Source organism: Lutjanus erythropterus, chromosome 21 (genome assembly GCF_056507025.1).
Source record: "Lutjanus erythropterus isolate fLutEry1 chromosome 21, fLutEry1.hap2, whole genome shotgun sequence".
NCBI classification, from domain to species: domain Eukaryota; kingdom Metazoa; phylum Chordata; class Actinopteri; order Lutjaniformes; family Lutjanidae; genus Lutjanus; species Lutjanus erythropterus.
The window spans coordinates 30,489,732-30,504,933 of record NC_139337.1 but is presented as its reverse complement, the minus strand read 5'-3'; the positions used below and the strand labels follow the sequence as shown (position 1 = coordinate 30,504,933).

The 15,202-nt window shown below is 40.0% G+C and overlaps 1 protein-coding gene across 1 annotated transcript; it reads right to left on the bottom strand.

The window, feature by feature from the left end:
• Nucleotides 1-5,580: 5,580 nt before the first annotated feature.
• Nucleotides 5,581-14,855, bottom strand: apoob (apolipoprotein O, b). The gene is made up of 9 exons (XM_084747553.1): nt 14,626-14,855; nt 14,141-14,251; nt 13,444-13,566; nt 10,922-10,954; nt 8,786-8,840; nt 8,308-8,403; nt 7,883-7,974; nt 5,791-5,880; nt 5,581-5,673 (listed from the first exon to the last, which is right to left on the bottom strand). Exons 1-9 carry the CDS (start codon nt 14,641-14,643, stop codon nt 5,635-5,637), a joined length of 657 nt encoding a protein of 218 aa, XP_084603679.1. The 5' UTR covers nt 14,644-14,855; the 3' UTR covers nt 5,581-5,634.
• Nucleotides 14,856-15,202: the final 347 nt, after the last annotated feature.

Sequence of the window (15,202 nt, the reverse complement as noted above, 5' to 3'; positions counted from 1 at the left end):
CATTTATCAAATATGTAATGTATGCATGTGTCAAGACAACAGAAATGAAAACAGTCATGAACTTATTTGTGCACAATTCAACTTTTCACAAGATTTACTGATAAGGCCTGTTGGCTTCCCAGAAAATAAGTTTGAGAAACACTGGTGTAACTGGATTAAACTGTAGTTCCCTTTTTGGCTACTCATAAAACCAACATTGAAATTATTAAAGAGTAGATTTGCTGAAGAGATAAAACTGAATTTAATAAATAAGTTGGAGATGTGAAGATGAAGTGAGCAGCTGCTCTTCAGTCTGCTGGTTTGGCAGCAGATATTTGAACAGACTGGCTGCAGCAGGTGTTGTCTGTCTTTCAGTATCCTCTGGGCACCTTCTCTCCCTGTTATCACTTTTGGGTGAATTATCCCCTTAAAAGTTTCTCAACGTCTTAACTTTCCGTGTAAAATCTCTTTGGACTCTTGGTCAGTCAACACAATAAACTCAACTTGTTGCATTTCACTGGTCGGGCCTCTTTATAACGACATAAACTCTGCACCGTGACGGAGTTTGTCTGAGTTGAGCAATGTTAAATCCACTGCAGCGACTGGGAAAAACACCAAGTAAACTTCAACCTCACAGCTGGAAACAGTTGTGAACACTCCCTGTGCAGCCGGAGGGTCAGAGTGATCTTCACTCTCCGTTTCACCTCAAATGAGCAGTTAAATATCTCCTCAGATTACAATCAGAGTTTGGCTTCAGGTTTGTTTGTGCGCTGAGTGGACAGATTCTGTTATTTCTGGAAAAATACCAGTTATTTATTGTCCACATTTATGTTGTCTCCAGAATCGTCTTCAGACGGACGTCTCTGACCTTTGATCCTGTTCTTGGCTCTTGTTTATGTTGAATTGTTAGACTGTCTGGTTAAACATTCACTATGTGGGGTTGTGAAAACGCTTCTTCAGGTCAGTGAGTGTAATCCAAGAAAAGCAACCGGGGGGAAAAAATGGCAAATTAGTCATTCACTTAGATCGATCATTTGTGTCGTCAAACTGCTAAATTATCTCAAATCAACAGCTGTTTATCCACAGAGAGAGGGAGAGGGAGAGGGAGAGAGGGAGAGGGAGAGGGAGAGAGAGACCACAGCATCCTGGATCAGGCTGCTGCACCCTGAGCTGCGAGGACACGACGCACCAGACTCCAGCAGGACTTGACTCTTCATCAGCCCACATCCTCCTCCTCAAACCCCCACAGAACAAATGCAGATGCAGTGGGATCTAACAAGTTAGTCTGGAGCTAAAGTTACTGCAGGTGGTAAGCTAGCGTTAGTTAGCCAGACATGCTAACATTTGCAGCTTCTGTCAGAGCAGATGAAGACAGAGTTGAATACATTCACCACGTGTGCTCTTGTTTTTTATGAAAACATCATGCACACCTTCAACATGGAGAGAAATGAAAAGCTTGACAGCTCTAGTTACGGTTGCTAAGCTATGATTGGACAGGTGCTGTTTGGGGCGGGGTTTAGCAAAGGGTCAAATGTTCATATCTCAGTTTTGATCATCTTGAATGCCAGTGTCCTCATAAGTGCCGGCTGCTCTTAATTAGCACAGGTAAACACCCCAACGCCCATATAAGGGCATGAGACTGCAGGGCCGTGTGCACACAGAAAACTTGAGAGAGAAATCAAGAATCAAAGACATCGGAGCGGAGTCAGCTGTTTTATCTCCTCAGCCATTTTTCCAGAATTTGCACATTCTGACGTAACATTTTATTTAAGAAACTGTGAAAAGACGAAACACGCCGACACATTTAAACACCAGCGTGTAAAACCTAAAGGCAGGTGATTCTTTTAGTGAATCAGGGTTTGTCTTCAGGTTTTCAGTGTTTTAGCTGTCATGTCTGATATACAGTCTAGTTTCACATTAACTCTCAGAGGCTGCCTGTAAATGAAAACAGAAACGGAAAGTCATCATTTGTAGTTCTGAACGTAGACAAGTTTCTCCTGATGGAAACTCAAATTTTCCTGTGATTCAGGGCTTAATTATTGTCAGTAAACGTTGTTGATGTTGTTACCAGAAGTTTGTCCCTGAGCGTAAAAACAGAACTGAAACAGTGTGTTGTGTTGGGCGTTTTTCACAACATGATGTGTGAAAACCTTGAGATATTTTCAACTTTTGTGGCTTGAGCAGAAAGTTGTTCACAGTTTTTGGACAATACAGCTGAGCATGTTCTCATTTAAGAAGATTTGAGGAACTTAAACAACTTCAAAACGTAACTGTCACAGAACACTTGTGTTCTTCAGTTCCTTTTTGTCGAGTCAGGGACAGCTTGAGATGTGCTCTCACATAAATGTTTTTTTTGGACTGGAAACAGCCGATTTGGGTTGTTGGAGGTTTGTTAGTCGTCTTAAGCTGCTTTAAAAACTGTGTGTAAAAACTTGTTTACAGCTGACAAATGCTGCTACTCAGTATGGAAGCTTGTTTGTGCCAAAAAAGAAAGTTATTCCACACATTATAATGAGAAACTTTGACTCATTTTATATGACGTATTTAGGTAAATTATTTTGAAGAAGTTTGAGATACCAAGTCATTATTTTGATAAAGTTTCTAATTATTTTGTGATACTAAGCCATTATTTCAAGAATGGTTTCTCATAATAACACAGAATCTTAATTTTTTCAATCTTATTCGGCAGAAAAGGGTTTCCATTCTTTCAGGATTAAAGTGTGTAAGAGTTCAAATCAAGTTTTCCTTGACGGATGAGGGTAATCCCACATGAACGTCACTCCTGAAAACATCAAACAGCGGAGGACAGTTACATCATATCCTCCGTCCTGTCTGCAGCGGACTGAAGATAAATCAACGGCAGACAGAGAAAAAGGAAGAGAGAGGAAATGAGATTAAACATGAATATCCAGAACAGAGACGCTCTTCATTGTTCTTCGCCGTGTCACAGCAGCTCGAGTGTCACATTTACAGTGAACTTTGTGTGAGGTCGTGGGAGGAGGTGCTGCAGGGCCGTTCTCAACCACATCAGGACACGACCGCTCCGCTCACATGATCAGTCTTTACGTTCTCCTGCTGCCTCGACTCCCAGAACAAACAAAAAGCAGCTCCTCAGATGCACAAAACTACTGAACGCACAGGGAAGGTACAAGAAATAAAACATCTCAGGCTTCTCACATCCACTCCGTCACATGCATCTGTGTGCAGACAAACACAGATTTACTTTATGAGTTACTCATCACTCAAAAATAAACATTAGATCACCTCAGTCAGATACCACATTTAATTACATTAGGATAAAACCTCATACAGTATTTACAGTGCATTATTAGACATGGACAATAAACACATTCTCATTCAGTCCCTTAATAAGTAAATGAAGCTGCAGTACACACATTATTTGGCCCTTTACTGTAGCATAGTTAGTATAATTAGCATCAAACTGTGACATGAATACAACATCAGGGGAAATAAACATGTGGAAAACTAAACGTAAACAATAAGTGTGTGTGAACACGCTGAACCATCGTCCTCGACGTGATAAACTGCTAAAAGCTGCACTTGACAAAATCACAGTGGCGCCCAGACAAGAGAGAAGTGAGCAGTATTAGGCAGTAAGACATTAATCAGTTACATATTACTGTAATATTATTACTAATCCAAGTACCTTTTTGACCTAGGAACGTTATCTTATGATGATGTGTTCATGCAGCGGGTCAGAACAGGACGTCATGTCAGCTGTCAGCCAGCTGTTAGAGTTTTAAAAGGAGTAAAAAGTAACTCAAACTCGTCCAACACTGTTTCTGAGCTGCATGTTACCGACGAGATCCTCACAAACACGTCACTCGACTGATGTTGCCGTTTTAAAATGGAGATAATAAAAAACAGCACTTCATAATGCTGGGAAAAGAATAATTCAACATTTGGGAAACATGCATATTTGCTATCTTTCTGAGACGTGCATGAACAGCCTGCAGCTTGTCAGCTTAGTTTAACAGAGAGAGAAACCAAAGATCCACTGACCAGCTCAACACTGAGGACACACAGGAGGCAGGAGCGTCAGTTGTTGAGTGAGCAGCAGGCTGGCTGTTCACACCGCAAGTGCTTTTCTCTGCACCGGCCAACAAGCAGTTCTCTACAGTGTGTTGTTAACACTCACAAACAAGATATAACATGTTAATGAGTTTTAGAGGTGCTGGGAGTGGATTTTGTTCTTTTTGGACAGAGCCAGGCTGCCCGTTTCCCCTGTTTCCAGACTTTATCTGATGCTAAGCTAACCAGCTGCACCATTACATTTAGTGTGAGCGTGTTCTCATTTAAACCTCAGCAAAGAAATTAAAATCAGTGTTTTTTCCAAAATTTTGATCGACTTCTTTAAAGTAAAACATTACGTAAGTCTGTAACCTGCAGCAGGAGATTTCTTTCACATGGAAAATTCTCAGAAAGTGCTCTGTGTTCTGGTCACAACAACAAAAGCAGTTCAGAAAGCACACAGTTCTGCCAAGGCTGCAAAATCATCTCAATGTGCTGCAAAATAAAATGCACCAAAATACAGATGCGCACCCAAAATATTGTTCTCACTTTCTTTAAAACAAACAAGTTTTTATGATACTCTGAGAAAAATAAAACAATCTGGACATTTTCTCTCAGTGGTCTGGCCCCCTTTAGGACTTAAATTTAGGAATTAATTAGATAATTGGTCCATAAAAGTTCAGAAAATAATGACAAACCTTCATTCCAGTTTCCCAAAGTCCAAAATAACACGTTCTAATTGCTTTTAAACAGTGCAAAACACAAAAATATTCAGTTTACTATAAAGTAAGACAAGGAACAAACCAAACCTGCAGTGTGGGACTCCTCTGCACAAATCTCCCCAGATGTGCACTAAAAATGTTCTGGCAAATTTTTAAGACAAATAAAACAGTAAAAAAAAATAAATAAATAACCTCAGTAGAGGCAGGAACTTGATGATTCCTTCTGTTCAACAGTGCAAAACACAAAAATAAAACAGGAGAAAATTCCCACATTTGGGAAGCTGGAACCACCAAAATTACAAAAACAATTATTATAATAATGATTGAAACAGATTATTCATTTTCTGGTGATCAATTAATAATTTCACCTCTAACCTCTTATTGATGTTTTTGAGTATTTAACAGTTTGATGTCTGTGAAGTTGTGTTGTTCAGCTTTAACAAATAACAACAATAAAGAAGAACCAGTGGCAGATATTGTGGAAGTTAAACGCTGCAGAAACTTGACACTGTGACCTGGTGTGTTAAACAAAACAGAAACTGGAGGAGCCGAGGTCATCGAAGGACAAACTGGTACTGATAACAGAGGAGGAGGAGGAGGAGGAGGAGGAGGAGGAGGAGGAAGCGGATTCACAAACTCATCTGGATAATGGGAATATGGAGCTGATCTTGGATCAGGTGGCGGGGTTGTAAAGGAAGGACTCAAGAGGAGGCAGGATGGGTTTCAGATACACCTTCAAGTTTGTGGGATATAAAACTTAAACACTGCAGCTTATAAGGCCTGATTTGTGGCTATGGGAGTTTGGTCGTGTGTGTGATTAATAACTGGTGTCCAGGTGTGAGTGTGTGTGTGTGTGTTACTGGGAGGTGAAGGATGGAGAGGTGTTTGTCTTCTTGTCGTCTCAGCTTGTCGGGTCGTCGCTCTCTGTTCGCTCTTTCTTCTCAAAAAAAAAAAAAAAAAAAGTTGCAAAAGTCAGAACAACTATTTCAATAAAAACATCAGGAACATCAGGAAACACAGTGAAGATAAAAGTTTAAACTGCCGGCTGAAGACTCACCTTTTTTTTGCCAAACGGAGGCTCTTTCCAAAGAGTCTCCAGGGCGACGCGGCCCTGCTGAGCCCAGGTGTACGCAGAGTCTCGACTCACCTGCAAACACCAGAAACATCATTAGCCAAAGGCACCAACCAGTTAGCCCAGTCATTCCCAGAGACTGGGTCGGGACCCATGTGGAATCAGGAGTCTAGTAATTAGTAGTCTCTCCACAGCGTTGAGCTCTGGAGAAAGGTCCGGCTCCACACATACACATTCTGCTATAGGGGGGAAAAAGCCATGTCTTGTTTGCACTTCTTCAGACGGTACTGAGCTCAGGATGCAGCTGTGGTGCTGCTGCAAAATAGTGTCCGAGGGGAAATCGTTTTAGTGGAACATCTGTGCGTCAGGAGGCGAATTCTGGTATTAAAATATTAACAACAATGCAAAACAAAAGGTAGCGGTTGTTTACCTTCGTACCATTAGCATCTCAGGTGCTAATTTGTCTGTTTCAGCGTGTAGGCTGCAGCTCTGAGGTTTCTGCTGTTTCCCTGGCACTTCTAAAATGTAGACAGCGGACACCGCCATGCCGCTTGAAGCAAGAGACCAATGGCAGGGTGTAGCAGAAGGGTGCATTCAGTGAGTCAGACTAAGTACTTAGTTACTTCCACCAGGGGATTTCCCATCAGAAAAGGCTGTCTGATAATGATGGTTTTGTTCGCACCTCCTTCAAATTTCAAACAAGAAGCTGAACGCCTCCTTTTATCTTGTCTGCTCATGTGTTTTCATATCTGCACCCTGCCCTGCTTGTCTGCTTCATCTCTGAGCTAAACAGTGACCCGATCAGGGTGCGTCTCTGTGTATGTGTGTTCTTGTCTGTTGGCTCGCTGGGTGGAAATACAGTAAATGAAATGACATCAGTGGGTATTAGAAACACAATTCACAGCCAGGCCTTCCTGCAGGGAAGCTCAACCCTTTCCTGTCACAGATCAAACACTGATACAACATTTACTTAAAGCATGAGTCCTGCCTGGAAAATTTTAACCTACGTGATGCTCGTCAGACACAGTTTATGGAGTGAGGGTGTGATTTTTCCTCTTTCCTGGGAAAAAGAAACTCTCTGAGAACGAACTTTATGGCTCACTGCTGCTCAGAGGAAAAAAAAAACTACTAAGAATAAATTATACCTAAAAATAAAATATAGAAACATAAACTAGATGTATTCATGTCACTGTCCTGCTTTTACAGCTGTTTCCTGAGTTTATTTCAGCGCTGGGAGGAAAGTTAAATAAGGAGGTGAAAACAGATTCAGAGCTTTAAACTTTAAAATGACTTAAATTAATTAACTTTGAGTTTAAATGAAGTTGTTAGGCGTTAAAAATAAAAAAAAGGTGAGGTGGCACAAGCACAAGCAACTTTTAAATTCTCTATTTTCATCTCGTCTGAGACTTTTCTTCTGTTGGATTTGGCTTCCATAACTAGCCGAGAGAGACTTGAGATGAGCCACGAGCAAAATTTAGATTATATTTGAGAATGTAAGAATTAATTTAGACTAGGCCTGAATGATTCTGAGAAAAATACTTTGACTGATATCACAATTGTGACATGATTTGTGATATTAGAGGGAAATAATAATTTTTATGAGAGCCTGCAGAGCCAGACTCTTTTCACATCTAACACCATCAGTTAAGGATTTTTTTTTGGACCAAACCAGAGCTGGTTAGAAGCTTTTACAAAGACACTTTTTTTTTTTTTAAACGTTTTTCTGTCGAGTTTAAATGAAGTCTGTTTTACTATGTGTTAACAAGCCAATTAAGCTCATTTTAGTTTGGTAAAAGGGGATAAACTTGGATTAAGGGGGAGTTTGGTTATGTTTTTCTATTTAATAAGGAAAACAGGAGTGAGAAAGTTTCATTTCTTGACACTTTTTGAGTTTATTTTGTTTATTGGACCAAGTGAATGTTCTTAGTGGCCGGATGGAAAACTTTAAACATACTGGCCTGCCTTGTTAGCACAAGACTCAACATGCCAGCCACCCCCAGATTCTTTATTCCACTTCAACAGTGTGATGCTGAGCCTCGGAGATCGTGTTTAAGACACAGTGATGCAGAGAACACACCTTGAGTAAAGAGGCAGCCTGCTGAGGGTAAAACATGGAGGCACTCAGAGCCATGAGTCCAACTGGAAACACCAGCCGCTTCACTTTGGAGCCTGAAGGACAAAAAGAGAGATGAGTTTTTTCTTTTTTAAACAGGTGAGAGGAGAACTGCTGTGACCAGTTTCATTCACCATCACATTTACTGAACTTTAATGGAAATCTGTGTTAAAAAAAAACAAAAAAAACAGACGAAAATACGCCTAAAAAACAAAACATACACTTGCAAACTCTGTCCTGAACTGAAATAACCTTGAGCTGTTTTACAAAATACCACCGGTGCTACAGACTGATGAGCGGTCTGTAGCACGTCTGTCAGCGAACGTCCACCTCGTCAACCTTGCAGGTCAGTGTGTGTGTGTGTTTGTGTGCAAAGGTGCTCCGGTTACCTTTAGCAAAATAAAGACCCAGGAAGCCAGAGAAGCCCACCACCGCTACACTGGGGTAGAGGTCAGGAGGAGGGTCGCTGAGGAACTGGTACACATCTGAAAAACACAATTAAACAACGTGGGAAAGATGGAAAAAGGAAGAGAGTGAAGATGGCTGACACAAAACAAAAAGCTGTTGAAGGTGTGGACATCCTCTAAAACAGATGACATCATATTTGTTTGCTTTATTGTTTTCTGTTCCTAATTTGATTTTTGATATGAAAAAGATAAATAAAAGCATACAGACTTCAAATTTAAAAATAATTAATGATGCAGGTGACTTTGACCAGTTAATGCGGGGAAAGAAAAGTCCTCCAGGATCCTGTTTCCCATATCAGCTAAAACACAAAATTTATGAATATTTATTACAAACTTTCTGTCAACCAACTTGTCAAACTACACTTTCTGAACAGTACAGACTGAAGAGGTGTTTTCTCACCTGTGACTGTTGTTATAGACGTGTTGATTGTGGGCTCCACAGTCCTGTACACATGCTGGAGTCCAAAGATCATCAGTAAACAGAGAGAGAGAGAGAGCGAGAGAGCGAGAGAGCGAGAGAGAGAGTGAGAGCGAGAGAGAGAGAGTGAGTGAGCGAGAAGAGCAGGTTACTTTCACGTGATAATAACCTTCAGCTCGTTCAAAATGTGCAATAAAAACATCTTTTTAGTTTTTCTCATTTTTTCTGGCTCTTTTGTCTTTATGTGGCACTTTTTTTTTAATCACAACGGATCATTTTACCATAAATCAAACTGTTTGATCAGATCAGATTTTAGATTTTAGGCTCAAACTTTAGCTGGACTGATAAGTCAAACTAAGTATGTGAAATGACTGAAAGGTCACATAAACAACAGACAAGCCAAAAACGATCATCAGTCACACTTTACTGACTAATCCTCAGAGTGTCATTGACCTCCTGAAAGCAGAAGAAAGAATTAATCAGCAACTATTTTGATGATCAATGAATCATTTTGAGTCACTGTCTTAAGATGAAATGTTCAAACTCTGTGATTTAAGCTTCTCAAATGTTAATATTTTCTGGCTTCTTTAGTCTGACAGTAAACTGAATATTTTTAACATGTCATCTTGAGCTTTGGGAAACATTGATCTACATTTTCACTTTTTCCTGACAATTAATGGCCGACAAAAACTAATCGGTTAATCGTGAAAATAAGACCTACTTTTTCCAAGTGGTGTAACTGTTTGTGCGCTGTTGCAAAGACAACACCTTTACACAACACAGCAGGGTTTGAGTTCTGGATGGAATAATATTAAAAGAAAACATTTGGAGAAAAAGCATGATTTTGTTGGTTATTTAAGTCTCTAATGGAGACATTTTCCTGTGGAAAAATCAGGCCCAGATGCAAGTGAAGTTCAGAGAGAATCAGCCTAAACACAGATGGCATCATTATTCTACAGTCATTACACTGTGCAATCAATATTTACTTCATGATTATGAGTTAAAGCATTATAACGGTTTTAATTCTCTTCTTCTTCTCTTCTTTTATGTGTGAACGTATCTGTTATCCAGACTGTCTAATAATACGATATGATGAGCTTTATTGTCCCTGCAGGGAAATTTGTTGCTCAAATGCTGTGCACATGGTAATAAAAAATTAATATTACATGTTACACAACCAGTGATAAAAACACCATGAAGGTATTGCACAACCCCTGCAGACTGAAGCAACTTAATTACCTCCACCAAGGAGGTTAAGTTTTTGTCAGCAGGATGACAGAAAAACTACTGACTGAATTTTCATGAAACTTGGTGGGAGGGTGCAGCACGGACCGAACAGGTCTAAGTCCTGCCACTGGTCGCCCGGCATCGCGCCGTCGGCTATCTAGGTTTTCAAACTCCCCAGGAAACAAGAGAACAACCTCCTAGTTGTAACCTACACACTGAAAATAAGTTCCCCCTGTATATTATTTTGCAGGGGCACTCTTGCTGCATCCCGGGCTTAGTACCGCCCAGGACCATTGTGATTGGTTTAAATAAAATGCAAACAAGGCAGGGTGTTTTTCCCCTGTAGCAGAAGGTGCATGCATGAAGCCAGACCTTTCTCCAAAGCTGAGCACTGTGGAGAGGCGTTTGGCTGTGAAATCACAAACACATTTTGTTGCTGACCCTGCTCACAGACGTGCATTGCTTAGCTTCCTGCTCCAGTGCTCCTGTTGCTTCACCAAACTAGAGGACGCCATCTGCTGTAGGTAAGACACTGACTAGGGATAAGTGCCTCATTCAACCACGATTCAAAAAACTGTGACCTAACCCTTCAAGAGCGAGGACACACTTTATTTTCTGCACTCGTTTACATGAAGTATCACTTCTACAGCCTTTCATAACGATGCAGGAGACACGGCGTAAAAATAAACGGTATATTTTCAACCTGCAAGCAAAGGAAAAATCCAACAGCTTTGTCACAGATGGTTCGGACATGTTTTTGTGGCGACTGTCAAAGTGAAGACGTCAGTCATCGAGCTGCAGCTGTCGGCTCAAAAAGTTGTGGTTCTCAAACAACCAGATGACCTTAAGTGACTCTCTTTTTCAGCCTTGATTGCAGAATTTTTTACTAACCTCAATTTTCTCCACTGCAGCCTGGCCCGTTTGCTGCAAAAAAGAACAAATATTTAAGTAAAAAATTTTTATACAGCAGTTTCTTTTTTTTTTTTTTTTTCTCCAAACTGATCAACAATCTTTTACAAAACAAAATGAAATAATGTCCCTTTCTATGACAGAAGGTCTCAGCTAGCTTGATCTTGTCTTTCCAACATACAGTTTTTTACTGTTTCCTCAGGCAGAGTTCAGGATTAAAAATAGTCCATGCTTTCCTGCACATGTGCATATAATGAAAACCAGAAGGGAGTTAAATCCTGCAGGAACAGAAAAGCAGAACAGAGCAGACACTGAACCCAAACAGCTTTGTCCTGGTACAGCAGATATTTCTTTATATTAGATGATAAGACTGACACACCAGCTGAAAACTTTAAATCTGAACACATTCTTTGAACACTGAGACTATTTTGCAACAGAAATAATGCAACACAATTGAAAAAGACAATACGTACTGCTTGCTAGTATCTCATCTGGTGGAAAAGTTATAATGTGATAGTTTTTGGTGCAGTGAAAAACTTAAGGCTTCAGCTCAAAGCACCAGAGTGACAAAAACAAACCACTTGTTGCACAACTTGTTCCTGTGCGACACTCTCAGAGGAAATGAAAGTGATAAACGTGCATTAACTGCACTATGCGATTCATAATCTATGTGACTGGATTTCATGAAATGATGGCAGGGAGTCATGACAGCTGACCAAAAAACACAACATCGGGAGTGAAGAAACTGAGTAGTTTATGAACTGTGGAGGATCTACAAGTTTGTGAGGAATATGAGGAGAAACGCTGACAGTTGAAAACACAATCTGAAAAATGTGAAACAATATGAAAAACATGTGACTGGTGTGAACTTCAAAAACCTCAGTGAGATGACATTTGCACTGAAAGCCACAAAAAGCCACCATGTCCTTTTGATAAATGCATTCATCAGAGAGATGACTGTAAATCTGACTAACTTCGAATGTTTTTTCTAACAGATTTCCAAAGTCTCTTTAGCTTGAGAAGCTCACAATGGCTGCCGAGTAATATATGACTACATTAGATTGTGAATGACTGAAATGTCTCCACAATCTGCCTTTACAGCGAGACTGTTAGCATCATGCTACAGTGCACATTATATCAGCTGCAGCTTTATGGTTCCTACATACATCCAGACTTGCTTTTTCAGCCAAATCTTACATCACACTATTTGTCAGTCGGTGTTGCACCTTCCCTTGAGACACATGAATAAACCAATGATAGCAAATAGTAAGTAGAGCCTTGGATCTCCTCCACTTCCTGTTTTCTATTTGGCAGCTTAGCCGCATGGATGAAAAAACTGAGTTGTTGGTTCCTAGAAAGAATTCGACATATTGAACTGGTTTGCATTTTCCAAAACCAACATGGTGCAAACAACAGTTATTTTCAAAGGTAAGGTTTGCAAGGATAACAACACAAAAAACTTTTTTAACGACCTGAGCACCCAAATATATGCAGCAAACAGACAGTCAGTGAGGGGATCTCACATTAGTGCATCATCTCCAACCACACAACCAGAGGCTGTAAAGCCAAAACAATCTGTAATGACAATATTTGAGAAAGGCTCTCTGCATGACAGCGAGTCAGCCCTGCACATACGTAACTGATGCAGTGATGCTTATCAAAATTGCAAGTGCAATATCCAAACCGCAGGAGACATTTTCGATAAAAGAAAAATCTGTGACAAAACAGCATAATCATGAAGTACAGTGGTGGTGCAAAGGTGCCCTGGTCTACAAATCTTCTTCTCCAGGTGTAAGAAAAACAAAACAACGTAGTGCATTCCAACTAATTGTGAATCATATCATCAGAATATGTTCAAATAACTGCAATACTTTTTTTTAACCACATCATGCAGCCTTAGTCTTTTCATTAACAAACTGCACACAGTGCTGCTACAAAAAAAGTCACTGAACACTGTCTGCTTCTGCAAGCCAAAGCCATAGTCTCATAAACCAGTCGTTCTAAAACTTGAGATGTGACCAGTGTAAAAATATGGAGTCAAACAGTTGAATGAATATGATTTATGTGGGGCAAATAAACAAAAAAAATTGGTAATGTTTCCCCAACTTTTGTTAATGACTGGCAATAAGTCTTAGGAAAAAGAAAAAGTTTGAGAACCACCGTTATAAATCGACATGAATCATGATCGTTGATCGTGAACCTGCCTTAAAAAAATTGTCATATGATATTTTTTGCATCATATTGTCTACCCATGTTCACAACTTACAGAAATGGTTTTGTTTGATTAATTTTGGGAATTACTAAGTTTAGGAATTAATTTGGTGTGACTCAACTTGCAGCGAGCAGAGAGAAAAAGAGACTGGTTAGAGAAGGTGAGATTTTTGCTGGTGTAAGTTGACACACAGACAGAAACATGACCCAAATTTAAACAGCATTACACAAAACCCAGAAATTGTCAAGCTTTCATTTAACTTCTTTGAAGGGAGCATCACGTATGAACACACCTGACACTGGCTCGTGTATGGTTCGGCCCATTTCCTCAGAGATGAGACGGTCTCCTCCAACGGCCCCGCCTCTGGCTCCACATACTGAGGCTCGACTTCAGGGCTGGTGTATAACGATGGCAGCTGAAAACAAAAAAAAAAAAAGACAAGGTGAGAGTCAGTGCTATGAGTCAACAGTCGACACTGAAAACAACATGTCGTCACAGGTCAGACTGATTGTAGTTTGATATTTGAAGATTTTTCAAAAACCAGGTGATGACACACTGCTAGGATAATGATTTCTCCATGTTGATCCACAAGATGCATCAACAAAACAGTTTGTATTGAGCAACGTTGGAGATCAAAGTTCACCAAAGATGAACTCTGGGAGGAAGAACAACAAGAATCAGGTACAATGTGTACTTGCACAAAATATTCTGCTGTTTGCCCTTTTTCAGGAAAAAGAATATTCCTTCTATTCCCATTTATATGCAGCTGTGGAAACTTGGATTAACATAATGATGTACATTCTACGGCCTTTTGGATATTTTCAGTCTTTCAGGATAAGACTCATATCCAGGATACACGTGGGCTTGTAAACACAGGTACAAAAATAAAACAAAAGCACACTGAGGACAAGGTTACAGGGAACATCATGGTGCTGGTGATGGGAGGGCAGCCCCTCCTCCCCCTCGCAGTCAGTTAGTTATTAACCCACCTCATCGATGCTGAAAGCAGGCTGCGAGTTCTTCTTCTTCGCCTCACTGGCAGCCAGCACCGAGCCGCACAGCAGGCCCGTCACACCTGAAGCCCCGGCACACAGCGACACCTGGCGGCACACCGACAGAACACACTGACTGGTACTGATGATAACTAATAACGTCAATAATAAAGCTGTACCGTCATTTAAAACACTCTAAACACGAATTATAATTATTAATTATAAACAGAGAGAGGCAAATAACACAAGTTTACCGTCTAGTACTCTTTAATTAAGACAGAAAAGGAGCAGTCGCCTGTTAACTGACCTGTTAGCGACAGCAGCTAGCAACATGCTAACCTTAGCAGTGGACTAATTTAGTCTTTCATTTAGTCTTTTTTAGCTAAATGTCAGTAACACTGTAAGTCTATGCTTGACTAAACAGCAACCGCAGACTAATTAGTACATTATGTTAAACGTGATAAATGTTTAAGAATAATTACCAGTTTCACATATGACATTTTCTCCCCAGAAGACTTTCGCTTTTGTACGGCAAGCCGAAGGAGTGTCAAACCAAAGGGCGCATGCGCGTTCCACTACGGCTCTCAAAGCAGAAGGCATGAAGAATGGAGCTGATGGAAACGCTCGACACTAAAATTATCTAATAAAGTTGAAAATGACATTACTGAAGCCCATTTCCGCTGGTAAAAAGAAAAATTATATCCATGGTACATCAGAGATAAAAAGTAAATTACAAGATAAAAGTACTAAATATGAAATAATAATAACAATAATAATAATAAAAAACAAAGGTCACAGTTATGACAGTTATATTTTTTAAGATAATCATTATTTATTTATATATTTACACATACTTTCCACAAAAAATTAAATGCCTATCATATTCAAGTCCCGGGGTAGATGTTTTTATGAGCCTTATTTTATATTATTTATATTCTCTATATCAGTGTTCCCCAACCCTGGTCCTCAGAGCTCACTGTCCTGCATGTTTTAGACGTTTCCCTGCTCCAACACACCTGATTCAAATGATCAGGTTGTTGTCAGGCTTCTGCAGAGGCT